Below are 26379 nucleotides of genomic sequence, written 5' to 3' on the forward strand. Positions count from 1 at the left end.
ACTAAAATCAAGCCATATCAACACCTTATTCATTACAGTCGCATGCTGAAATATATTTTATCACTCGTTCCCATTCAGATGCAGCATGTGCGGGCAAGTGGCTGCTTATTACAAACGGGTGGAGTGTCCACATCCATGGGAGTGTCTAGCAGGCATGACTAAGTTGCTATATGCAGACTTGTTGATCAACAGTTGGATTTGTTGACACACCTCTAGTCTTTGGACCAAAATACTCAAGAAATCTCTATGTAGGCTTTTAGAGAATAATGCAATCGACTTACGAGACAAAGACAACAGGATACTTTAGGATTGGTTTATTCAAAATAGAAAAAAAAGGTTTTTGACCGTTTCCCATTGATAATTTCTACCTTCTTAACCAGTGCTTTAAATGCAACACAGTTTATGTCAAGAGCACACATCTTCCATGCTATTCCTCCTTCAAAACATCTACGAATATTGCAGAAATAACAAGTAATGACCATCTAATGCAGTTTTCATTACAACAGACATTCACAATTCACTTTTTCTTATCTTTTCTAAAAAGCATGTAGGAAAAAAACATGGGATGGGTATTTGATAAAGATTAAGTCAGATTACTTGAATGAATGTTGACATACGTGACATTATCATATGCTGTGCTTCTGTAACACCAAAACCAAAATCATACACCTTCTTATAACAGACAGTATTGTGACAGGATGAGTTGTTGAGAAGGGGAGAAGGAACGGGACACAGGTGGATCACTGCCAACAATAAGCTTCAGTGCTCTACATTTGTAGCTCACATCTGCTTGTGGGTTCACAATCTAGCAGCAACATTTCCTCTCATTTGTTTTATGCCACAACTGAGTTTAAAAGAGTATCCTGAAAACAGTACTGCATTTTTGTATGCATGTGTCAGGCTTTTATTTTAATGTGAGCAATAATTTGGAGAGCAAGAATATAGTCACACAAGTGTTAAGACTAAAGAGAAGGAAATGTTACCATTTTACCTAGAAGAGTATAATACAAATTAATCTGAAGCTGCGTGTAAATTTAGTCTGAATTTATCTGAACAGAGCAGTTGGTGAACACTAGTGTGCAGCGCGGCAGCAGGACAGCCAGCGAGCGACGCAGACTTGGAATGGGGTCGTTCACATCTAGTTTCTTGTTGTCGTCATTGTCACCGTCTTCACCTACAGCTTCCCCACCTTCCCGCTCTTCCTCGCCCCCGCCCTCCCCCTCCCCGCCCGGCGGACACTGCCGAGGCTGGAAGAACACCTCCGAAAACTCCAGCAGGCGGAGCTCACGGAGCATCCTGCAGCTCCGCAGTATCTGCATCTCGCTGAGTGTGCAGGCCCACAGGCACAGACGGTGAAGGTCCTTTAGACGGCTGGCACACAGCAGGCCCGGCCCTACCTCCTTCCCACCCAGACTCAGCTCCTCCAGCCCGAGCCATCCAGCCCCAAGCCCCAAGGAGGCCATCTGCAACTGGTAGCCCTGTCGCCCAGTGATGCCTATTTCCAGAAACTTGAGCCTAGAAAGGCCTTCCACACCAGAGCCGGTGTCCTTGGCGGCGGAGCTCCTGAGCCCATTGGCGGTCACACGAAAGGTGTCGCGCAGCTCCAGTCGACTGAGCCTCTGCCATGATGTGAGACTCTGCAGGTGCTGGTCTGTGAAAGAGGGCACATTGTTGAGGACTAACCTCTCAATAGCAATCCCTGATGGGGAGGCAAGCCCTTTTCCTGCCTGGTTCCGTCCTTGTTGCTGAGCACCAACATTTGATGTGGTCTCTCCCCTCTCTTGAGGACCAGCAGGTTCACTAGGGAGGCTCTGGTTGAAGAAGCCGGGAGGCAGCTCACAGCCACGCAACTCTAGCACCTGCAAAGTTGGGGGCAGGAGCTGGCAGCTGGGCAGGCCTCTCAAGTCTGCGTGCAGTAGATAGAGTTTGCGCAGACGTGGGCACTTGGTGGACAAAGCTTTGAGCCAAGACTCTGATAGAAAGATGCCTCCTCGGGCAGAGAGCAGCAAACCACGCAGCCGCAGGCATCTTAGCCCGCAACCCAGGTACTGACGCAGCAGAACCCAAAGTATGCGGGATGTCACCTGACCCACAACGGACACCATGCACAGTCCATGCCATTGAGGGGTAGACACATACCAGTGTGTGTGTGTGTGTGTATGTATGTGTGTGTGTGTGTGTGTGTGTGTGTGTGTGTGTGTGTGTGTGTGTGAGTGAGGAGACAGAGAGAGAGAGAGAGAGAGAGAGAGAGAGGCAGAGGGGGGGCAGAAGAGAGAGATTTTGTGTCAATATTTGGACAGAAACAACTAATCTGTAATATCATCTATTTCAACAGGCAATTACAGTAGTATGTTTATATAATGTCTAGTATTTTATTATAATGTCAACTAAGTAGGCCTAATTAATAAACAGTATATGTAACTTGAGTCTAAAACTATATGCAACTTGAGTCTATAGTCTATTTCTGGAAAGAAAAAAAGTAAAGCTACATTACCAAACATTACCAGACACATTCTTACCCCTTTCCATGCAGTGAGATCAACAAGTCTCCATAGTCTTTGGTCTTTAACAAGACGTCTCCATCTCTTACACACTCTGAAAGAACATCGTTAAATATATAATCATGTGACATGAGTCATATAACAAAGGGGGTTCTGACTTTTCTTTACACACGACGGAGAACTAGTAAAATATTGCCAGTAAAAGTTCAATTTCCCTTACCTTCCAGCTCTGACGAGCTCTCGTACACTAAGATATGATAAAACATCAATTAAAATGTTCTCGGGGAAGTAGTCTAGATTACAGGTTTTGAATTCATCCATTTTGTAAACAAAACTCTTGAACACGGACTAAATATCCCGACGCACACGTTGCGTTCGAATCAGGAATCCTGAAGAAACGATTGCCAGAGTGACAGCAGGACCTAGCGGTAGTTAGCAGGTTTAGGATCAAATATCATGCTCTGGTAAATCTCTCTATGCTCAAGAAAATATGTGTATATCGATGCCCGTCTCGCTATCTACAAGCACTTGGTAAATTCATGATGTATAAATATGCAGAAATGGGTATTTGATAACATTTTAATGCATCAACAGTGCCGCCCTGCGTCCTTTCTCTGAAATTGCGTCTTGTAAATAACGATCCAGTGCGCTTGCGCGGTTTATCGGACAAGATGGCGACGAGCAATGGTGGAGGAATGGAAGTGGATGGGGCAGGCGAGTGTTTCATAGTAATTTCATAATTTCTGTGTGATATTAGAATGAACTTGCATGCAAATGGTAACGTGCAGTATAGATTGTTGGTGTTAGTGCTCATAGCTAAGTGGAGTATGGTGTTACGCCTAGTAGTTAGCGAGCTTGCTAACATGTTAACAAGCAGTTAACGTAACGTTATGCTGTAAGCTGTCAACAAAATCATTAACGTTAGTTTGTTTGAGTCAGTGTTCCTCTATAATATGCTATTACACTGGAGTTTGCATCAGTAACGTAAATTGAGGTCTACCGGCATATGAAAACCTAAGAAAAACATTGTTCTAACAACAACTAAATCCAGAATAAGGACCACTGATAGACCCCCGCCGTCCAGCTAGTTTAGCTTGTCATATCGTCAAATGTGTTTTGTTTTTGCTGCTATAGCGTAAGCCTAACTAGTATGTAATGTTATAACGGTTTGCTAATGCAGTTCTGCTTCTGTCTGACTGTAGCCAGCCCCAGTGTTATGGCCTCGGGGGTCACCGGGAGCGTTTCTGTGGCCTTGCATCCCCTCGTCATCCTCAACATATCAGACCACTGGATACGCATCCGCTCGCAGGAGGGCCGACCAATGCAGGGTATGTTGTGCCAAAGTTTGTATCCCCTAAAAAAACTTGTTTCCCTTGGCTGGGGGAAACACGTTTTCTGTGTTGTTGTTTTGCCAATGAATGACAACTCACAACTTCCTTGTAGAATAAATGGACACTTGTAGTTTGAGATAATAAGATCACAAACAAGAGTGATCTCTGTTGATTATGAGGCAGCTAGGCAGGTAACTTTGGGCAGGGTAATGTTATGTTCACTCTTTGTAATCCCGCCAAGTGTTTTCTAGCTTCACATCAAGACACAACACCGGTCCAGATGCTGCCACCCAGTACATACTATTATTATGACAAGTCTACACAACGAAGACCGCTTATAAACGTTTCTCATCCTATCTCATGACACAGTTCAGTTGAGTTGTTCTGTAAATGAGTGTAACGAATCAGTAACCATACGAGAAATTATTCATGGTCTTTCTTCTCCTGTTCAGTGATTGGAGCCCTGATTGGGAAGCAGGAGGGTCGAAACATCGAGGTGATGAACTCCTTTGAGTTGCTGTCCCACACCGTAGACGACCGAGCGCATATTGACAAGGAGTACTACTATACCAAGGAGGAACAATGTAAGTGGTTTGTTGGTGTGGTGCCACCTGCTGTCACCCACCCAGTGCTTTTCAAGTAACATCCAAGTCAGATCGCTACACAGGCGCTCACCCTTGTTTCATAGACCAAGGGATAGTAGACATTAGATCCTGTGTAAATGGTAAATGAATATCCATAAGTTCCAATTTTCTTAGGTAGTAAAGTGTAAGGTGGTTGCTGAAACAGATCCTTGTTTTAGGATGTTGTAGTTGTAATATTCCCTCTTGTCTCTCAGTTAAACAGGTCTTTAAAGAAATGGAGTTCTTGGGCTGGTACACCACAGGCGGCCCCCCCGACCAATCAGATATCCACATTCACAAGCAGGTAGGCAAAGGTTAAAGCCACGGTAGGTCATTTTTGAAGAAAAGCAGGCAGATGAACGCCCTTAACCCCCCTCTCCCCTCGCTCCACCACCCACCCAGCCAGTGGCAGTCGGCGCGCAGCTAAGCAAAGCCCTCCTCCTCCAGAGTTTCCTCCAACTGGTCAGATTTTCTTTGAAAGCCAATAGCAGTGCAACGGCGTTATCGATATTGCAGAGATTCTGATCACTCAACATGCAGATTTCTTTTGCTGAATTCAAACAAAACGTCAGCTTCTAAAACCTACCTTCGGCAGCTTTAAAGGATAACGCTGGTGTTTTTTAATGCATTTCTTACCGTCAACAAATCCTATGAAAATAACAGATTTTCATAGGATTTGATGAAGCCATGTCCCAGCAGCCATAGAACTCTGTTGTATTAAAAAAACGATTAAAAACACGTCAAAGAGCCATGCCGTTGCTCTGGGCAGCATATTTCATCGGTAAGAAATGCATTAAAAAACACCAGCGTTATCCTTTAATGTCATTGAAAGTGGATATATTTGAGTTTTATTTGTTGTGGGTAGTGGGAGTCAAATCAACTCGTAGTCTGTTTAGTCAATTGATAATTTCAAATTGAGTACATTTGCTTACTGTCTTTTCCCTCTTCTCTGCCAGGTGTGTGAGATCATTGAGAGCCCTCTCTTCCTCAAGCTCAACCCAATGACCAAACACACAGATGTGAGTCCCGCAGCTTTTTCCATTGCAAGAGCATGTGTGTAACATGGTTATATATTCGCACACAGCTGGTATAAACAGTGTGTCCTTTCCTCCTTCAGCTTCCTGTTAGCGTATATGAATCTGTGATCGACATCATCAATGGCGAGGTACTGTTTCTGTTGAACATACACACACATATGCCAGTAAGCTTTGAAGACCCTGATTTGGTGTAAATTGGTAGAACTTTAAACTGCAAACATCTGCTAATCTGTTAATCTCAATAGTCAACATAGCAGCAACTCTCTCAAACCAGCAGGAGTCGTGTTTTAGCAAGACAAAGACGCTATATCTTTATCTTCAATACATTATTTTTGTTGTAATTATTTTGTATTCTTATCTCTATCCTTTGCTGCTGCAGTGATCCAATTTCCCAACGGGTATCATTAAATTTTCATCTAATCTAACGTGATTTGTTTTATCCTAGGCTACCATGTTGTTTGCTGAGCTGACGTACACTCTGGCCACAGAAGAGGCAGAGAGGATTGGCGTTGACCACGTAGCTCGAATGACGGCCACCGGCACAGGAGAAAACTCAACAGGTAAGAGAGGCTGTCGCTGCTGTTCTTAGGGTTGAAGGGTGAATGAGTTCACATGCAACCCAAATAAGCTGTTAGCAATAAGCCATTAGCCCTCAGGTATTCTGTTTTTAAGTTTGCTCATATAAATGTCATTCAGTTTACAATAACCTGGAAAAGCTCTTACTTCAATTATGAGAAAACCTAATGAGACTTGCTAGGATAGAGCAGTATTAGTTAGGATACTAAAGCATGTTTACTGTTTTTTGGAGTCGCCATTAGCTCAGTTTCAGTAGTAAAGTTCTGAGTATTTTGTTTATTTGTATTTATGAGTGGGATATGAAGATGCTTTCCACTCAGCATTAAAGATTAAAGAGATGGACTGGGGCGTGCAGCAGTCCATCAGTCTCAGGACAACAGCAGATAGGCTTTGGACCACAATGGGCCATTTTGTCTTGAATACGGGACTTCCTTAAGCCCTATTCAGAAGGGACGGGTTTCTCCAGGGTATTTAGGATAAATGTAATTATCACTTGAGCTACTCGTTAACGTTAATCCCATCCGGTGTTACCATGTCGGTGATTTTCCCCCTCAGCTCCAGTATTAATTTGGGCTCCTTTATCTACTGTTTCTCAGCTCACTCAGTGGTGGCCTGATAATTCTAGTCCTGTCCATTGAGACGCCGCTGTGGTTCAAATCATTTGCAGATGATTTCTGTGTTAGTCGCCCTACTTCCTGATTACCAAGAAACACGCAGTTTTGTTTTTGTCTGTGACAGTCTGTAATTTGGGATTGGCTAAAAAAAACATCTGGAGCCATGTGTAAAATAACAGAGGAGTAGGGCTAATATTTTATTTCCCTTGTTATTCTGATCCTGTCCGAAAGGGTGTTTAGATTGTAAATGTGTGTAAAGCCCTATTTGGATGGGATTATGGCAATGTAATGATAGTAGTAGGATTTCTGATTTTACTCCTGGCTGAATCTGCCATGTCAGCAACCCAGACAGACTGCATGCTCTCATGTCAGTAAAGGTTCCCGCCTCTCTTACCTCTGGTTATTTACACTGTGAAAATTGTGTCCGATAAAACTAGTCCAGTCCTAAAGGATATATCCCTTTACTTTTTGTGATTCTTTTAGAATTTTATGGTGGGAGAGGTTTGGTTTTTCATCAACAGATACTCAAGGAAATTTTTTGCCTCTGTCCTTGGCTCAACTTCAGTCCCTTCGCCTATCAAGACATTAATTAGGCCTAGACCAACTGAGATGCCCAAAGTTAAAATCGATGAGAGGAAAATGATCGAAGGTTCTTAATTGGGTGTGTGAAGTAGAGTAGAGAAAGTAGAGAAAGTAGAGAAAGCGCTCCTCTCCCATCTCTAATGTTGAGGCAGATTACAGGCTCTCTTATTCCATGTAAATCGATCATTGAGCTTAACTGGGATACTTTCTGCCTGTCTCTCTCTTAGTGGCCGAACACCTTATAGCCCAGCACAGCGCGATAAAGATGCTCCACAGCAGGGTGAAGATCATCCTGGAATACGTCAAAGCGGTGGAAGCAGGTGAGCGGCGACTGGCGGGGGAAGTGAGAGCAAGAATGTGAAAATAAGTCTGGAAAACAGATGTTCGCAAATTAGATGTTGTTTCCCCTCCTCACTGACGCCATTAAGGGAGGCCCCTCAAACACACCTCTGTAATAGCATACCCCTGTTTGGGATGATATTGTCTGGACGGCGTTAACTTACCTCACCCTTCTGTTTTCTGTGTTGTACTCATTTTGTTTTTCCTCCTTTGTGTCGGACTTCACGTATCGCAGGAGAGGTGCCGTTCAACCACGAGATACTTAGAGAAGCCAACGCGCTCTGCCACAGACTGCCGGTCCTCAGCACCATAAAATTCAAGACCGACTTCTACGATGTGAGCGCTCTCGCTTCTTTTAGACATGACAAAAATCGAAACCCTAGACAGATGATGGAAAGTATGATGTATGGCTGGGGCTAGGCAACAATTCAATATTATCGTTTATCGTCTTTCAGTGGAATCATATTGTGGTTATCTGGTGATTTTTTTTTGGGATATCATGACAATTCTGCTGTCTACATTGATGATAACGAGCAAATTTTATTTTAAAACTCTGACAAAATGAGGTGTGGTAGGAATATTATTGAAAAATTTCTGTTTTCTTTGACATCACACCCTAACTGCCATTCAGTTCAGTGGGATGAACATTAATTTGATTACTTAACATGATTTTGCATTAATGAGCCATATCGTGATATAAAAAAAATATATATAAACATATATATATATATATATATATATATATATATGGATATTTGGGGAAAATCTGTATGATTTTTGTGATATTGATTTCAGCCATATCGCCCAGCCCTATGTATGGCTGATGGCTCATTCATTTATTCAATGTTTATTTGAATAGGGACAGATACATAGTCACATAGTCAATAGTCTGATGTCACATATAACATTTATAGCATATGCTAATTTGCAGCGTTTGTCCCTAGATGGGCTTTTGTTAAAAACAGATATAAAATATACACACAAAAATACATTGTCAACATAAGATGGTACCACCTCTATGCAGAGATAACTTTATATTGAGATAACTTTAGATTAGAAAACTTCAGATTAGAAATGTAAATCACTAAATGCTCATGAACTATTTTTAGGTGATCTCAGACGGATTCACTCGTCGTCGTGTTACCGAACGAGTGCTTTCTGTAATTTTGCTTCCTGTTTCCCTGCAGCAATGTAACGACGTGGGCCTCATGGCCTACTTAGGCACCATCACCAAGACCTGCAACAGCATGAACCAGTTCATCAACAAGTTCAATGTCCTGTACGACAGGCAGGGCATCGGCCGCAGGATGAGAGGACTGTTCTTTTGAGTTGGCAGTTGGCCGAAGGAGACGGAGGTCACAAGCACTGCAAATGTTTTCTTTGCTTGTCTTTTTTTTTTTTTTTTTTTTCGGGTTTAGCTCAGACATAAATTCTTGATCCTGCGTACAAACAGACAGACAGTAGCTTTTCAAATCAGTTGACCATTTTCAGCCGGGTGTATCTTAAAAGCACTTCATTACACCAGTCGGCCCGTAATGTGAACGGAGAGAGAGCTGTGTACAAAATCACTCAAGTTGACACACACTTATCTTGGGTATGCACATCGATGAATCCAATGTACATGAACCGTTATGTTATTTTACCCCCCTTTTTGTTTTGTTGTTGTTTCATGTTTCTGTATGTAATAAATGATCTGCTGATTTTTCGTGGGACTTGAAATCTTCTTTTTTCCCAAAGCCTAAATGAATAAAGTGTAAAAGACTGATAGTCGAATAGACAAAATACAGCATTTGATTATCGTTAAGTGACTATATGCAACATAAAAGTTTAGAGCTGCATCTTTAAATGAGCTACGTGGAAGTCGGTGTAGTTGCAGGTTTATTGTGTAAAAGGCTGAGTGTGTTTGCAGTTAACTCGCCTTTTGAAGTTGTGTTCCTGCTGTTCATTGCCTTTGGAGGTATAGACTGGCGTATGTAGCAGGAAAAGGGGGGGAGGGCAAGGCGAGTTATGGAGTTTAGAGTCTCAGGTCTAACAGGAGTCAGCATTTATATGGGTATTAAATACACAGTGGAAGTAGACATAATGACTCCCCCAGCCTGCGAGTTGGCACTTCTTCTTTACTAGTCTGCGTTTACCTGCCATGTGGCATTAAAGGAGGAGCCAACTGTTCCTTTCTGTGGGACTGTCTCACACCTCTGCTTTCTCAGAAGTTTATTCAAGCTTAATAGTGAAAATAGTGTTCATTCATTGACGATAAAACAAACAGTTTTTTGACATTTTATTTTCCTCATCAGTCAAAATTACACGCTTGTGTTGACAAAACTGCTTTTTTTACATGCTGAATGAAAAGTACACTGGATACTATGACGATGATGGTAAAATACTACATTTACAATTGTCAATGTAATAAATTGTATATGAACATTGCAGCATATAAATGCTTTAGTGTAGGTAATTTACATGAAATGTCAGAATACCTGCTTGTGACAACAGCACATTTAAAAGAAAGCTACATAGTTGAAATCTCCAAAATATGGAAAGGTGCAACTTAGATGTTTTCAATCAGTATCTGCAGTTAAAAAACCCAAAGTCTTTCATTAAAGAGAGAAACAAAACAGCCGTCCCATCCTTGGCTGTCCTACTCACTGTCCTCTGCAGGCTCGTCAGCAGCGGGCTGGGGGTACTGGAAGCGGGACGGGTCGTACAAGTCATCCCTGGGGTCGTAGGGCATGGGGTAGTAGTAGGGGTAGGGGTACAGGGCCACTTTCTTCACGACGGGTGCGGGGGGCGCCAGCTCCTCCACGGGCTCCTTCTCCTCTTCCTCCTCCTCCACCATGGGAGGGGGGGGCGGGGGCGGGGGGAGAGCCACCTTCCCCTTGATGGGCCTGGGCGGGTGGTCGATCAGGCAGTCGGGGTCCCAGTAGGGGTCGCAGTCGTACTCCATGCCCTTGAAGGTGCGGATGGGGACCGGGAGGGGGGACTTTTTAACGAGGACCGGTGGAGGCGGAGGAGGAGGAGGAGGCGGGGCGGCCTTCATCGGTGGAGGAGGAGGAGGAGGAGGAGGAGGGAGCTGGGGCAGAGCCACCGGGGCGGGGGCCTTCTGGGGCGTGCAGTGGGGGTGGTAGCGGGGGTCGCACAGCACGGGCACGGCGCCGGCGGGGAGGTAGACGATGTGCGGCTTGCAGAGCGGGTCCTTGGCGTTGCACAGGTAGAGCACATCGGCCTGGGAGATGGCCGGGGGAGCGGGAGGAGCAGGAGGGGGGGTCGCTGGGGGCTCGGTGGGCTTCGGGGCCCCTTTCATCGGAGGGGGAGGAGGGGGGAGCTTGCACTTCTTGTCTGTGGCTGGGTCGCACATGATGAGAGGCACTCCCAGCTTGTTCTGGAAGTGCGAGGCGTTGGGCCCATAGGCGTTCTCCAGGTACCGCATCTGCTGGTACAGCATCCGCAGCTTGTCTATCTCATACAGCTGAGAGGAGGGGAAGAGAGAGAGGACAAATAAAGACAGTGAGGTCAAAGGGGAGAAAAACAAAAACCCAACAGGCTGGCAAATCCACAGAGGCCTTTGTTAATATTCATCATGGCACTTGTACTACCAGGGAAAGGGCAGGCAGATAGTAACATTTGCTGCTCTTGTGGATTAAGAAAAAGTAGTGAAGTTCTTGAGTTTATAGCTGCTCATTGGGATCAAATCTATAGAAATCTGAGGTAATAGCTGTGAGACTGAAAACCTCCAGTGAGAAAAATAAACTCTTGAGCTGTATACACAAAGTCCAAGGCTCTCTAAATCCAGTAAGGAGAGAAGAGACTAAAAATAAATGAAATGTAAAAAGCCTTTTATTGTATTGAGTGGGTTTTTTTTTCTCACTGGAGGTTTTCAATCTTAGAGCTAGTATCTCAGAATTGATTCCTGTAAACCTATAAACCAATAAGAGGCTTTTTAAATTTCAGATTTTTAGTCTCTTTTCTCCTTACTGGATTTAGAGAGCCTTGGACTTTGTGTATACAGCTCAATACACAGCTTTTTTTTTTTTTTGCTCACTGGAGGCTTTCAATCTTACAACCAATATCTCAGTTTTCCAGCAGAAAAAGGGCTTTGACTTTCACTGGGGTCACTGTGATGTGCATAAAAGCATCCGCCAGGCATCATAGTTTAACAGCAAAGTTTTGACTTGTATCGATGAAACCAAAATACAGCTCTCTCTCGCTCTCTCTCTCTCTCTCTCTCTCACTCTCTCTCTCTCTCTCTCTCACCCCCTCAGTGTGTCCGATGCTGCTGTAGTAGCGGTAGTAAGACTGGAAGTCTGGGCTCCCTCTGTACCACCTGGGCTCCACATTGCGCTTCGGTCTGGAGTGAGTCAGGAAGTCATTTGCTTTCGCTGAGCCGATACCAACAGCACCTAGAGGAACCATCTCTGTTCAAAAGAAGAGACTGAGTTCAGGATTGTGGCAGCCATACAGAAAGAGAGCAACATAAAAGACTGTGTGTCTCTTGATAAGTATCTTTTTAAAGGCTGGATAGGAGAGATAAGGTTTCTATGAGCAGTGTTAAACGATACCTTCCTGCTTGATGGTATTCAGCAGCGACTTGGCCTCCAGCAGACCTGTAAAAAGGAGACAAATCATGTGATGTGGGATCATGTCTTTGATTTCTATGATTTTGACTTTTCAAATTGTACAACTAAGAGTCAGAACTGACCTGGGACCAGCGTCAGACAGCATACTGCCCCCGCCAACCATAAGGTAGAAATCATCTTGACCCCCTGCAATCCAGATGGGAAGTGTTTCACGGCAAAATTAGATGTCCATCATTTGAATAAAAGTGCCACCAAGTCAACAAAATGATTGATAACTGATAATTAAAACAATCCAGTGTGTAAAGGTGTTATCTATTTTTTTTTTCAACCAAGAAATTACCTATTTATCCTTTAAAAAATACTGTATTCATCTGTATTTAGATGTCCACTGACGTATTTAAGGTATTTTCCCCACAAAATGGATATTAATATCAGCTTTGCAAACCAGTTTAATCAGATTAATAGTTTACAAAGTGTTGAATTTAAGACATTCAACTTGATCAAGAGCCTGCAGATGTGTACAATCTATTTGTAAAGGACAACACAGTCTCCAGGTAAACCTAGATTTCTACTTTGGTCCTGAATACATAAACTGATCACTACCAAAAACCAAAAACAAAGAGATAAACTTCAACCATGTAACTGAAAAAATGCTTTGTTCCTAGCCTAGAATGCTGAATCACAAAACCCACAATAACATCATGCTTTACTCACCTGGTCATAGGATGCTGTCTTCAGTCTACACAGGGAGTCAGGTGGGTTAAATACAGGTCTGTGTGTCACTCACCCTGACACATGACCTCCCGTCCAATAGAATTTCACAAAACCTGAGACTATACTCTTCGGCCCCTCCTCTCTTTTAATACCTTTTAATATGGGGCTTCTGGCGCCAATTAAGAATAAAAGCCCCTGGACTTGAGCAGCAAAGCCATAAAGAGCGCAGACTTCAAATGGAAACTCCCCATTAAGTCTGGAAGGAAAGCATCACCTGCTGGGACAGGGAGCAGAGCTGCATCCCTGGGGAAAATGCTGCCTACTAACACAATATCTCCGCCAAAAAAAGGAAAAATGTGGACACCAGCCTCACCACCCCGAACTTCCATTAATCATGGATTTTTTAGATATCAAAGTTCTAAAAACACTGTCTGGTAAAAAAGGGTGGTTATTAATTTTTACCCATGAACACCTGCTTTTCTAACATAGTTCTGTGAGCAGGAGGCGGTGCGCTGCCTGCTGAAGTACTAAACAGACATGGAGCAGCCTTTTTGCCTTGGCATGTTCACTATAAAAGTGGCAAGCGTTAAAAATGAGTGAAGAATTCCCATTCACCTGGACGAGTCATTTAAATTCCCCCCCATACTAAATATTGGATTCCCATGACTATTGTTGGGAGACAAAAAGGCATGTCTTTATAAAATGTGTATAATTTTGTTGGAGGTGATGATACCTGGCCTAAATAAAGCATTTTATTCATTACTTAAAGTAGCCTGAAAGTACGCAACAATAGACACTTAATCTCCCATTTTTGGTTTTTAACGTCACAAATAAAGCAGCACTGTTTTCCCTGTAGTTTGACAAAACTTTACGAGCAAGACATACGAAGGAGCTATTGAAAGCAGCAATTACCCAAGGCTGCTGCAGTAACAAACCAGGTGTTCAAGGATGATAGTGACACGCTTCCACTGGTCTTTTAAAAAAAAAGAAAAAGAAAAAAAAAGGCTGCTGATCCATTGTGAAACAAATTCAGAAAATTGTAATGTATGGCAGTGTTGGTGTCCAATTCATGTACACATGGGAGTTAAAAAACAAACAGCATAGTGATGAACAGGAATTTATTAACTCTAGCAAAGCAAGACCAACCAGCCACAATGCAAGACTAACTAATCCACAACATTTGTCCCTCAAGATCGATTTCGATCACAATGTATAAAATATACAGAAAAGCTCAGTGTCAGAGACTGGCAGCTGGAGCTCTATATTGCAGATAGTACTACACATCATACCAAGTCCAACAGACTGCTTACAAAATACATATTTACAAGTGTTTTATTTGTGAAATAAATCTTTAACAAAAAGCATAGCTAGGAATCCGCCAACAGCAGGCATTATTCCTCATGTCAAAATGGTCATGCTAAAAATGTCCAGATCCTGCTTTACTTTAATGCGTGTTATAATAGGCGGGAAGAGGAAAAATAAAGAGTCAAGTCCATTATAAAGAGTTCTCTTCCCAGGCGGCTGCAACACAGCATTTATTAAGAAGCGTCCCATGGGTGAAAGCAGCACCGACGTCTTCAGACAAAGGTGATGCGGGTGCGGGCCTGGTTGACCTGCCACACGTTCAGCTCCTCGTACTCCTCCAAGGCCTCCTGGAACTGGGCGGGGGTGAAGCCGCGCGTGACGCACCGCTGCTCCGCCTCTGCCATGCGCACCACCCCGCCGGCTCCGCCGCGGCCCGCCACGCCCTCTGTGGCCAGCTCCCGCAGCAGAGAGAAGATCACGTCGGCTGGGCGCTGGGTCCTGGACAAGGGGAATTAAAACAATTTGAGATTCAAAACAAAATGAGAAATAAATGTCTACTCCCTTTGCTCTTATTTCTTTATCTGGCAATTCTCCATCACACATTTTCTCTCTAGGGACACTAAAATGTTTTGTTACCTGGCTACTGTGGCTCTGACCCTGGCACCCCTTCGAATTATTTGCTTGGAATGTTTGTGATTTAATAATTTACCCTTATTTTACTGTTGTACTAATTTGAGTTGCTCTGAATAAGGTCAGTTAAATGCCTAAAATGTAAACTGTAGAAAGTGCCAGTGAATCATTTTTTTTTTTTTTTAAACATAATTGGGATGAAGGAAAGAAAAGAAGATTTTATTCGCCAAATAAGATTATTTTTCTGTCACTACATCTTCCACGCTTTTAAATTGCATTTACATGGTGTCTCCCCCTCCCTATTGTTACAGCTCCTCCAGGAAGTCGACAGCAGATGAGAAGGTGAGAAGCCGACAGCATCCAGACATGAGCAACATACGGCAAAGTGCTTAACGGTCGACACGCCACGACTCCCAACGCCTGCTTCCCTGAACACGTTGTCGTGTGAACAGAGCGCTGTAAAAATCCAGGAGTTTTACAACTTCCTGCAGGGGTTCGCAGCTACTACTATTATATACGGCATGAGACGCTCATAAAGGAGGATACTGGGCCGAACGCTCAACTCGTCATAACATAAAACCTTTACATACAGACATCCGGTCACTTGTTATGTTATTTGGAGTCTGACCTGACGCAACGCTATCATTATGACCGGTCTGGGGTTCCAGTGTGAACACCAACCTTGTGGTATTTGACTTGTCAGCTTGTAGCGAATCCTTTGACATCTCCATCAGTCTCATGGCCTCGTTGACGTCCTCCTTCTCCACGTTGTCCACCATGCGAAGGCGAGCCTGCAGGAGGGGAAGGATTGGAGGTGGAGGGTGAGATCAGAGTTAAGATCAATTAAATCCAAATAACACTGGATAGATTTAGTTTGACAACAGATCAACTGGGTGTGTCATATAGATTATGTAGGCTGCGCTGTGCCGGCACTGTCAGACCGAGACAAGTGCAATGCCCTCTGGGATGGCCGGCAATTGCCCAAGTCTCCGCCTCTCAACACCAGCTAGTCTCTCTATAGGTTGAAATGAAACACCGGACAACAACGCCAAGGACGAACCAGGATGCTTTGCAGATCAAGTAGAACATATTGATGATTGGTTCCAGCCATGGTCAGTTTTGCATGGGTTTGCACAGCTGCTCCTACGCACACAGGCTGACTGCCCACCCTGCAAAGCTGGCCAGGATCAGACAAACCTTCCCCAGCACTTCAGTTTTATGGTTATGAAGGTGCAACACATTATCTGTAGCGTCGGATCAAATGCAGAGTACACAGTTGATAGCAACTGTGGGGCAAGTTAATACATTCATGATGCATCTTGAACACTACAACTCTTCTGTCCTGTAGTCCTTTATTTCTTTTGCACAGGTTAATAGTTGCGGCAGTGGTTTGCCCCCTGGTGGACATAACGTGAAGCACATTGCCTGCCTGTCTGCCTGAAGTGCTGGTTTTGCAGTAGGGTGGATGACTGCTACCTGCACAAACAGCACTTTTGACACCCAGGGGCCAAGAGGACACCAAACCAGAAAACACTCATTTGAGAGGTAGCATTTCAGTATTTAAAAAACAAAACTGACCGTACACATAACTTGTGACACATTCCATGAAGTTTTGAGACATCCAAAACACAAAAATCACAATTATGCATTTCCAATACACTTGCCTATATGATGGCGCATACAGTCAGGAATGATGAATATCCTCAGTGTTTGGCATACTGGAGGCCTTGTGTCCAGCGTGTGAAAGAAGTGCTCACACTGCGGTAGGCCAGGTATCACAACTACCTGCACTGTAAGCACTTTAGCGCACACTGGACTACACTATGATGAAGGAAGTCTAGGCATCATCATCAGCCAACTCCATTAACAGCTTGACAATAATTATCACTAGAGCTGGGTATCAAACAAAGACCCCTATCAATATTGTGTTTGCAAAATGTTTTGATCTTTAAGAAGACAAAACATTTTATTCATGAGAGTTTCTGAGGAAAGATTCTATTTAGAAGAAGTCATTTATAAGGGAAACAAAATTCATTGAAAATAATCATTTTCGAAAAAAGCACTGAGTTTCAAGCACTGGAAGCAGCCTCTAAAACTTTCCAGTGACACCCAGCCAAAACCCAAACAAATTGAGTTGTGGTGCAGTTCTCACCAGTGCAGTGGAGAGGCGGAGGATGGAGAGGAGGGTACGAGCGGAGGTGAAGGTGGTGTCCTTGCTGACACGGGCCTCTTTCCTCATCTCCACATAGGCGGCGGTGATGTAATCAGCCAGCGACTCGGGCACTACGGGCTGCCGCTTCTTACACAGGGAGATGTAGCGCCTGGAGGGAATCAGATTTCAAAGTTGCAGTTACACCAGACAATAATTGGGCAACGGGTAAGTACATAGTTGGTAGGTGCAACATAACAGAAAATGGCATTTAGCATTTAACCACTTTTTTTTGAGGAAATATCCAATATCCTTGAACTGACTGAGATTAATCTGGTTCAATAAAAAGGAAAATGCAGTAGATGTAACCCACCAAACAAACCCTAAACCAGAATAACTGATCCCCTGTGGGCTATTCTCCTACAAACCTCATGAGCTTCATGTCGATGGGGGTGAAGTGTGTGGGCGGCTGGCGGCAGTGCTGGTGGACGTAGGTGATGTGCTGGGCCAGCCGCAGGTCAGCGTCGGCGTCCGGCTTGTCCTGGATCAGCCACAGCAGGTCGAAACGGGACAGCAGAGCGGCCGGCAGCTGGATGTTCTGCTCAATGCTCTTCCGTGGGTTGTAGCGGCCATAGGCGGGGTTGGCGGCTGCTAGAATAGAGCAACGGGCGTTGAGGGAGGTCATGATGCCCGCCTGGGGAGAAGAGAAACGAGGGTTAAGAGATGCGTTCGATAGGAATGAGATACAACCAGCTTCATTTGTCAAATCCAGCTTCAGATTGCGTTAACTATGGATCTCATACCTTGGCGATGGAGATGGTCTGCTGTTCCATCACCTCATGGATGGCAGTACGGTCGGCGTCAGCCATCTTGTCAAACTCATCGATGCAGCAGACGCCCTGGTCGGCCAGCACCAAGGCCCCACCTTCCAGGGTCATTTCTCCAGTCACGGGGTCACGCATCACCGCTGCAGTCAGACCTACGCCGGACGAGCCGCGACCCGTTGTGTACTGGCCTGAAGACAAGAGGGAAAGAAGGAAAAGTGTTCGTATCAGACCTGGATCAAATAGCAGTGCCAAATAACGAGCATTTGTTTTAATCTGTACCAAGTACCTGATGAGCGGGTTTTACTAAATCCAAGACAATTCCGAAACTGGTCTTCAACTTGCTATTCACAGAGGAGTATTCCAAAATTGACTTTCACATGCTTTCCTGCATTTTTCTAAACATTCTGGCAGTCAATGCATTGTTCTGTGTGGCAAACCTCACCCTTCTGGCACCTAGGTAGACTAAACTTGAAAAAAAGCCAGTATTGCAACTAGCAATTTACCCATTTCTAGTTTCAACATTACATCAAGAGTTAAAGTTTAGGTATTTATGCCATCAAGGGAAAGGAAAAAAAAATAAAAGACAGATACTATATTGAAGCAGTTACAGGAGTTTTATATCAAATATACTCACTTCGAGGAGCCAGGCGGTCAATGTAGGACAGCAGCTGAGACTTGGCCACTCCTGGGTCTCCCATCAGGCAGATGTTTATGTTGCCTAAAGGGAGAAGAGCCATCAAGAATGTTGCAGTTTCTGTTGCTTCCATAGAGTCAAATACTTGGTTTCCTATCTAATTTATTTGTGCAGGGCTTCTCAAAACTAAGTATGTTCCATGGGATACTGCATATTTTCTTTTGTCGTTTGAGTCAACTGTGTTGCTGCTGTGACAACTGAAATTCCATCTGGGACAAACCTAATTGCCCATCTTCTAGTTTAAAAAAAGGAGGTTATCAGGGGGTAGTCTGTGCTTACCTCTGATTTTCATGCCTTTCGGGGCCTGCTGCACTCCTCCCACCAGCAGCAGGAGCAGAGCCTTCTTCACATCTTCATGTCCAAAGATCTCTGGTGCAATAGATCCTGCTAGCTTCTCATAAAATCCCTCATCTGCAACAGAGGATACAATCACTTAAGTCGCTGACAGAGTGAGAAAGTAAGCTGTGTCACACCAGTTTATGTAGTTTAATTTTGCTCAAGTCCAACAGTAGACCCCCTACCTGTGATGCTGCGCAGCTCCTCCTCACTCAGCACCTCCGCTCCGAGCTCGTCGTCCTCGGTCTTGTTCATGAGTGTGATGCTGTGGGCCTCCATGTAAGTCTCTGACAGAAGACCCTAGAGGAACCACAACCAAACAGAACACTATAAGGGAAAACATAAAGTGCTAGGAGTCAATCAGAGTTACATGAAGTTTAAATCCTCAACCAGGATATAACAGGAATTTGTCTGCTTGCATATCCCTCCTGGATACCCACAAACAAAAACCCATATGAATTTCTTTAGAGGGGTTTGAGCTCAGGGTTGACTGCGGTGAAGTGGCACTGAAGCAGTTTGGGGTTCAGTGCCTGGTTAAAGGGCACTTCAGTAGTGATGGTGAGCACCAGAAGAGCAATGCCTGCAACCCTCCAGTCACCAGCTCACAGCTGCAATCCACTGTGGGTTGAACCAGAAAATACCCCAATTTTTGGTCAAACTATAAGCCAAACTGGCAGACAACCTGCCGAGAGAAATCAGAATATTTCCAAATCCTCGTACCTGGACAGCCTGTTTGAAGCCTGTGCGCAGCAGAGGGAGGAAGACTCCTGTGATGGCTACATGGTCGCCCGGCTGGGCAAGACGTGTGTTTTCTCCGCGGGCGTAGATGCTCATACTCCTGGGAATGTTCCCGATGGGCACCTGGTCGCTCTGTGGATAACAGAAGTGGTTTCATTAGAGCTTCCACTGTTAGCGACTAATAGTCACAGGATTTCATCAACAAATCAAACAGTCATATACGGGAGACGAATCTTCATGAATTCTCACATGTTGTCCCTTGAGATGCATGAAATCATGCAAACTATCAGAGGCTACTATATATTACTGAATATTCTTCTGATTCATCTGAATAACTAAGAATGTGCTGAAAATAAACTAAAACTCAAATGACTAAGTGATAAAAAAAAAAAAAAACGAATTGTACATCTAGTGGCAGCCTTGGTTTTCACACCAAATACAACATTCCTTGGTCCAACTTATATTGTCCCACGTGAAGGACAGTGTCTGGACCAAAAGGCAACATCAACAGTGCAAAGATGTTTTATTGTAAAGCTTCTTACATGTTCCTGAATACGCAGCTCCTGGAATTTGACGAATTTGGAGCCTCTGGTCTGCAGGTAGAGGCGACCTCCAGATTTGTTGGTGACACACTCTTGGCTGGGACACATGATGAGGGGCATGAAGGAGGGGGACTGGATCTGAAAGACAGGAAGAGATGGAAGCCCATTTTAGTTACACATTTACACAAAAGAGCACAGTGTCTAAAAATGTTTTTTGCCATTTGATGTAACCACTTACTGGCTGATATGTCTCAGCACCACACTGGTCACAGGTGTAGGTAGCAACAGCCATCATTGGTTTGACCTCGGTGGCGCGGGTCACGATGCCTCTCACGGCCACCAGGTGCCCGATGCTATCGGCGCGCACGTCACGCACCACTTTGGGTTTAGAAGTGCTGGGAGACTTGAAGTAGAGCTCACTGTGGGTGGAAGATGAAATTCATAAGCAAGGAATCTGTATTCAAATAAATGCCCTGTGAATGCATCCATTTTACTACACTTGAAAGCATTTTGTCAGATTTTGAGAAAACGTAATTGTTCTGATTTTCTATATAGAAAAGTGGCATGTGCAAACCGAATCTGGTTCAACTTACAATCTCCTCATGAGTTCAGGTGGGTACTGGTTACGAGGGTCCCGGGTGTCTGCGGGGTCGCGACCCCTCTGCTCCATCATCAGCCTGTGCTCAATGTACACATCCAGAGAATCCTTGGCCACAACCTGGGAATGACCAAAGTGTTTGTTAATTTCCAATCTACATCAAAACATTTTTTTTTTTTTTTTACGTTCTGGGCATTTAGCAGACACTCTTGTCCTTAACCTGCAAAATCTGAATAAGCTTCAATTCCTGGATTGTCTACATTACATGCAACTAAAATTTGTCGCTCAATCAGGAACTTAATCTGAGAGGGTTTCCTGGAGACTTGAGCGGATAAACACTATTGGTAGGAGGGGAAAAAGGTGGACAATCATACTCAGACGAAAGATAAGACAAATGCCAAATACACAAGTTGTATAATGGCTTATACCTAGGGCTGCATGAGGATGAATGAAAAGATAATCCCAGTTATTTTGTTACATAGTGATCATGATTATTACTCTTGATGATTTGAGGAACAAAATTCCAACCTTTTGCATCCTATACCAACATCTTGACTATTCTGGACATTCTAAATGAATAAAATGTTTCAATATCACCACTATTGTATTACCATTAATTGTGGAAACTAACAATCACACATTTCATTGCGTGGCCCTACGTACGTCTCTCTCTCTGTACTCTGGCAGCAGCTCGTGGGTGGCGTCAGCGAACAGGCCGGTGTAGCGCTTGGCATTCTCACAGATGCTCTCAACCAGCTCCGGGTCTTCCTCTGCCACATCATCCAGGTCCACGTGGAGCGCCACCTGCTCCCTGTGGGCCAGCGCCACCTGTACACACCCAGACAAGTCATTAGCCGGGCCATTGAACAATTACAGGACGGGACTCTAGAGACACTGCTCAATAACAGAACAATGACACCTCTAGAATTTTTTTTTTTTTTTTTTTTACTTGGACAAGCTGTGGTAGTGCAACCCATGGCAAGTTTCTGATGTGATAAAAAGCTTGGGCAACAGACCAATCATTGTATTATGTCTAGTAGCCCATATTACTCCACAATCAAATTATGTCCTGATTTTTTTTGGTTATCAGTCATACGATATTCTATTACCAGGGATTCTAAAGAAATTTGACCATTTAACTGGTAAATGATACCAGTTTAAGAATGAATTAATAACCATATGGCTGATATTTTATTATTATGCTTGTTGACTTTTGATAATCTTACTTTTGTACAAAAAAAATGTATGCCAACAATCTCCTCAAAGACAGGGGGGAGTTTCATGATAATGGAAGAGTCACATGTAGTTCCTGATGTTTGAAATAATTTACCAAACTTAACATGGATATTGTTTTTATGAATGTCTTGCAGCCATATTAAAGAGTGATCTCTACGAACAACAAGTTATTCTGTGACCTTTTTAGACTTATCTCCTTAAATATTACTCTTGATTTAGGAAAACTAAACCAAGGATTAGGTATAGCAACAACTAATTAAAAGACACTGTCCAAAAAAAAAAAAAGAGCACAGACTGCAATTACCATCTCTTAATTGCTTGATCCATCTTTTTAAATCAAGTAATCTGACATGGCACTCCACCACTAATCAGCCCCCCAGACCTCTACAGTTTCCCCTGACTCATTCACTTTCTTGATAGATTATATCAATATTGTTCATCACTCTAGCAACCATCCCAGTCAAGGCCATAACATGTTATGCGTGTTAAATCAAATATGAGACCTAAGCCTATTTACTATTTGGTTCCTATACTCACGAGTTGAGCTCCATATTTGAACACTTTCTTCCCATTGTCATCCTCTGTGTAAAACTCCTGCAGGAACCTCTTGCATTTATCTGTAAAACAAACAAAAAAAACCTTCAGCACAAACAAAACAAAAACACAGGCCACATCTAGCAAACACTATGTGGAGATTGTTTGTCCATTATGTTGGCTATATATAGATAATCTTTGTTCATCCATCTTACCTTTTCATTTATTGATCAAAATAGTAAAGCAGCATGAAAGCTGTTTCAAAATGTTGATTAACAACACCACCACCACCAGTGGGCCTAGAGACTGGGAGCTAATTTGTTGTCCTGCGACGACCCCCTTTGTTGAGTAACATGGCATCCTGTAATCTCGATGAGTCACTATTGCTTACAGTAAAGCACTAATGCAGCTGACGTACTGTAGGCTCCAGATTCCCTTCGAAAAAAATTACTATCATAGTTTTAGAGTGAAATAACTGACGTTACGCAGTATATAGCAGAAGGATGGGAATGTAAATACACAACAGGCGCGCTCAGTTCAGTGTCCATTTTTAGGGAAAATATCCCCCACTTCTCGAAAGAACCACAACTACTAACAATATTTAATTCCACGGTACAAGAAACGAAACTAGCTCTTGCAGGATAATAAAAGTACGCAACTTACTTTGACGCTACAGCAAAAAATCTGCATCTCTGGTACATTATTTCTGTGTTCGAGGATGTTATTGTAAACAAAGCAGCACATGGCTTTTGTGCCTCATCACTCCGAGAACCCTCCGCGATCCCTGCGCTCTTAAAATAGTCCCGGTTGTTGTTTTCAAATCATGACCAACCATCTCTAGCCGTGTTGTGTTAAACACTAATACTACAATGATAAAACTACTCAAAACCAAATTACTAAGTGCTATGAGGACGCGAGCTAACTTAAACAATACGGTTGATAACGTTACACTCATAATCGCAACCGTAAAACGTATTTACAAATTAGCTTGCTATATTTATTTTACAGAGGAGAAGGCATGGGCCAACTGATAATTTAAAAAAGCAATGCAACGTTAATATGTCAGAGGCAAAATAAAAGCAATCACAATCTAGACAAAGCCATAAGACAATAGTTAATGTCAGATTTCTAAAAAATATAGTCAATCTCAGTTACAGGGGGCATTTGGGGTTTTATACTGCAAGCGGCTGTTATCTGAGGATATAAATGTTCAATATGTCGACGTTCACTGTTTGCTGTAACGTCAGGTCACCAAGCCAGTGGTTAGAGACGGTCCCGTAACCAAAAGGTTTCGGGTTCGACCCCCACAGAAACCATTCTGTCCATCAAAAGTGCTGTGTCCTTTTGAAGTGCCCTTGAGCAAGACACTGAGCCGCTGCCTGCTAGCCCTGGATAAGACCGCCAGTTAAACGCCTAAAATGCAGCTAATATGAAACGTTAGCTAATGTAACGTTAACATGGCAGTTTTGGGCAGCTAACGAGAGTTGGCTAACTAGCTAGCAGGCTAACGTTAGCTTGTGAGACAGCAATAAGTTACCGTCAAAAGACAGAGGACAGCTCGTTACTGGACTGTGGGTCCTGGAAATCTCAAAACGTATGAAGTTATGCAATGTAAACTCAAGGCCTTACAGGTCTTCAACACCGTTTAATATAGCATTTTAGCGTCTTAGCTACAACTTCAGTGTTGATGTCTTAAAGGTGCGCTGTTTTCCGGGGAGAAATCAGTCTCGTCGTAACGTAGACATAGCGTTACTTATGATCTGATGGGTATATAATTGTTTATTTTCATTATTATCTAAATAGATTAAATGGTCTTAAAAAGCCCTAAATTGAACTCGAGGAAACTTCGACAACCTGTGCTAACCATATCCAAGGCAACACCTATCGTTAACTAATTTTCTACTAACGTTACTGCTACAATATTAAGAGTCAAGTGTTACCAGAGGGGCAATGTCGAGCTCTACGTTAGACCAAAACAAGTAAACTTGCACCATTTCTACTGACATTATTAAAATGCTAGTTAGTATTGGGCATTTGCCATGTGCTGGCTCACTGGCGCCTTGTCCTTTGTTTAACCAGATCCATCCGGGTCACCTAGTCACAAGCACGCACGACAATGCTTTGGCTTGGGTAACCACTAGCGTTAGTTCAGTAAAGTTTGTGCAACTTCACGTTGAACACCAGTTCCTCATATATAATGCGGAATGTACTATACAATAAAACACCACAATATTTAATATTTAATCTGTTAACCTCGTGGTGTAAACACTGTAGTGCAGAGGAACAAAAGAACACGGCATAGATAAGTAACGTTACAGAAAGACTGCACTGCAAACACACACTGGTATTACATTATGTTTAAACTTAAGTTGATGCAATCTCAATGCGCTCCACGTTGTGCATGTTCACATTTACTGGTCTTAAAAATAACATTTTGGAGAACGCATTCGGGTGGTAACAAGTTTAGTAATTTAGGCCAACCTGTTGCTGCCATGCGATTAGTTGGGGTGTCTTATGAAAGTCAAGTCGTTACCTTTTTCAGCCGCATAATCCTTAGGAGCCATGACTGCAAATGTTGGCACTCAGGTGAAGTAACTTGGTTTCAAAATCCCACGTTAACCAGCAACCAAATGTAGTTAAAATGCACTTTTATTCTTTCACTATCACCGGAGACGATTATTCATTCACTTGCTGCTTGAGATCTCCGGTCGCGGTGCAAAAACTGGCGCGAGTCTGACGTCTTCGGCAGCCAATCAAAACGCGTCCTTCTGCTACTAGAGGCGGGCCTTCGTTGTGGCGCGAAAGTTGCGGCAATGGCGTGGCCACGTGACTCAACAAACTTCCGCCCTGCTTGTCACGAGTGGCGCGAAAGTCTGTGATTGGATTTCATATCACTGAATGACCCGAGTCTGAACCCAGACAATGTAGACTGCAGTCCAAATGTTATGATCAGACAATTAAGTGGAAGTTAAACCTATCTGAACTCTAAAATGTTAGGTTTATGACCTAAACTCATAAATCATAGCAAGTAGTATTAAACTTATCCAAGTCATGACATAGAATCCTTAAAAAAAATATATTTCTGAAGATATGCATGAGTAATACATATTTATGGATAGACAGGGCTGGACTGTGTTGGCGACTAGCTCTCTCTCTATTCATCCAGTTACTAATATCTTCTGTCTGTTGAATTGAGTTGTGGGCAGGTTTGTGTCACATTTGTGAATTAATGTGCCTTCAAAAAGTTTGGATGCACTACTACTGTGTCATCAGACTACAGTAATGTCCTGTGGATTGGTGAACATCTTTCCCTGTGACATTATTAATGACGCACCTGCAGCATTACTTTGCTCAAAAAGTGTCTTTTATTAAATATGAAATAAGTGCTTGACAAAAACAAACAACAGCAGTAAACAACCAGGCAGGATATTATTAAACACAATGCTATCCCTACCAAATAAGTGAAATATTTTCATCATAACCCACAAAGTTGATTCTCAACCAGTAACACACTATTTGCGAACCCCAGGAACAATGACTGCCAGCTTGGTACCAGCTAATGGATCTGAATAAACCTGAACAGCATTTCCTTTTGAACATTTAACAGTAAGGCATGTTTCTGATGATTATAATGAAAACTGTAATGTCAGAATTGCTTTACTGAGTGTACAAAACACATTCTTAATATTGAAATAACCCCCTTTTGTCTAAAGACTTAAGAGTCTCTTCCCCTCCAACTACATCTCCCTTTAATGACTGAAATGGATTTAACAGGTGAAATCAATAAGGGGCCAAAGTGTTCACCCGAGTTTACCTTGTCAGTGTATTTTTATGGCCCTAATATTCTGTACACTCAAATGTATTTAAGCCACTGAAACCCCAGCAGTTGTGATGAGATG

The 26379-nt window shown here is 43.1% G+C and overlaps 4 protein-coding genes across 4 annotated transcripts; 1 reads left to right on the forward strand and 3 right to left on the reverse strand.

Annotated features, from left to right (window-relative positions):
• Positions 1-299: 299 nt before the first annotated feature.
• On the reverse strand, positions 300-2946 carry LOC139912535 (F-box/LRR-repeat protein 12). The gene is made up of 3 exons (XM_071900365.2): positions 2722-2946; positions 2520-2595; positions 300-2084 (listed from the first exon to the last, which is right to left on the reverse strand). Exons 1-3 carry the CDS (start codon positions 2820-2822, stop codon positions 1035-1037), a joined length of 1227 nt encoding a protein of 408 aa, XP_071756466.2. The 5' UTR covers positions 2823-2946; the 3' UTR covers positions 300-1034.
• Positions 2947-3157: 211 nt separating this feature from the next.
• Positions 3158-9308, forward strand: cops6 (COP9 signalosome subunit 6). The gene is made up of 10 exons (XM_078289155.1): positions 3158-3219; positions 3708-3829; positions 4285-4416; positions 4671-4759; positions 5412-5474; positions 5573-5620; positions 5938-6052; positions 7492-7584; positions 7839-7939; positions 8791-9308. The coding sequence occupies exons 1-10, from the start codon at positions 3173-3175 to the stop codon at positions 8929-8931; spliced, it is 951 nt and encodes a 316-aa protein (XP_078145281.1). The 5' UTR covers positions 3158-3172; the 3' UTR covers positions 8932-9308.
• A 933-nt stretch (positions 9309-10241) lies between these two features.
• and4 (actinodin4) lies at positions 10242-12354 on the reverse strand. The gene is made up of 4 exons (XM_071900329.2): positions 12300-12354; positions 12160-12204; positions 11855-12000; positions 10242-11069 (listed from the first exon to the last, which is right to left on the reverse strand). The coding sequence occupies exons 1-4, from the start codon at positions 12352-12354 to the stop codon at positions 10242-10244; spliced, it is 1074 nt and encodes a 357-aa protein (XP_071756430.2).
• Positions 12355-13936: 1582 nt separating this feature from the next.
• On the reverse strand, positions 13937-25180 carry mcm7 (minichromosome maintenance complex component 7). The gene is made up of 15 exons (XM_071900317.2): positions 25014-25180; positions 22484-22563; positions 21374-21538; positions 20706-20830; positions 20351-20531; positions 20113-20250; positions 19553-19702; positions 19018-19132; positions 18776-18907; positions 18437-18520; positions 17779-17990; positions 17404-17669; positions 16979-17147; positions 15508-15617; positions 13937-14694 (listed from the first exon to the last, which is right to left on the reverse strand). Exons 1-15 carry the CDS (start codon positions 25042-25044, stop codon positions 14469-14471), a joined length of 2184 nt encoding a protein of 727 aa, XP_071756418.1. The 5' UTR covers positions 25045-25180; the 3' UTR covers positions 13937-14468.
• Between the last annotated feature and the right edge of the window lie 1199 nt (positions 25181-26379).

This window comes from Centroberyx gerrardi, chromosome 16 (assembly GCF_048128805.1).
Source record: "Centroberyx gerrardi isolate f3 chromosome 16, fCenGer3.hap1.cur.20231027, whole genome shotgun sequence".
In the NCBI taxonomy this organism is placed as follows: domain Eukaryota; kingdom Metazoa; phylum Chordata; class Actinopteri; order Beryciformes; family Berycidae; genus Centroberyx; species Centroberyx gerrardi.

What these genes read in the sequence shown, in the direction of transcription:
- LOC139912535 (XM_071900365.2), bottom strand. Translation starts at nt 2,822, where the DNA reads ATGGATGAATTCAAAACCTGTAATCTAGACTACTTCCCCGAGAACATT. An exon ending in GAGCTCGTCAGAGCTGGAAG is followed by an intron (nt 2,596 to 2,721) that starts GTAAGGGAAATT and finishes ATGTTCTTTCAG; the next exon opens with AGTGTGTAAGAGATGGAGAC. An exon ending in ATCTCACTGCATGGAAAGGG is followed by an intron (nt 2,085 to 2,519) that starts GTAAGAATGTGT and finishes GTTGTGGGTCAG; the next exon opens with GTGACATCCCGCATACTTTG.
- cops6 (XM_078289155.1), top strand. Translation starts at nt 3,173, where the DNA reads ATGGCGACGAGCAATGGTGGAGGAATGGAAGTGGATGGGGCAGGCGA. An exon ending in TCGACATCATCAATGGCGAG is followed by an intron (nt 5,621 to 5,937) that starts GTACTGTTTCTG and finishes GTTTTATCCTAG; the next exon opens with GCTACCATGTTGTTTGCTGA. An exon ending in CGTCAAAGCGGTGGAAGCAG is followed by an intron (nt 7,585 to 7,838) that starts GTGAGCGGCGAC and finishes CACGTATCGCAG; the next exon opens with GAGAGGTGCCGTTCAACCAC.
- and4 (XM_071900329.2), bottom strand. Translation starts at nt 12,354, where the DNA reads ATGATTTCTACCTTATGGTTGGCGGGGGCAGTATGCTGTCTGACGCTG. An exon ending in CTGTCTGACGCTGGTCCCAG is followed by an intron (nt 12,205 to 12,299) that starts GTCAGTTCTGAC and finishes TCCTTTTTACAG; the next exon opens with GTCTGCTGGAGGCCAAGTCG. An exon ending in GAATACCATCAAGCAGGAAG is followed by an intron (nt 12,001 to 12,159) that starts GTATCGTTTAAC and finishes TGGTTCCTCTAG; the next exon opens with GTGCTGTTGGTATCGGCTCA.
- mcm7 (XM_071900317.2), bottom strand. Translation starts at nt 25,044, where the DNA reads ATGGCTCCTAAGGATTATGCGGCTGAAAAAG. An exon ending in AGCTGCGTATTCAGGAACAT is followed by an intron (nt 19,703 to 20,112) that starts GTAAGAAGCTTT and finishes TGTTATCCACAG; the next exon opens with AGCGACCAGGTGCCCATCGG. An exon ending in AGACCATCTCCATCGCCAAG is followed by an intron (nt 17,670 to 17,778) that starts GTATGAGATCCA and finishes TCTTCTCCCCAG; the next exon opens with GCGGGCATCATGACCTCCCT.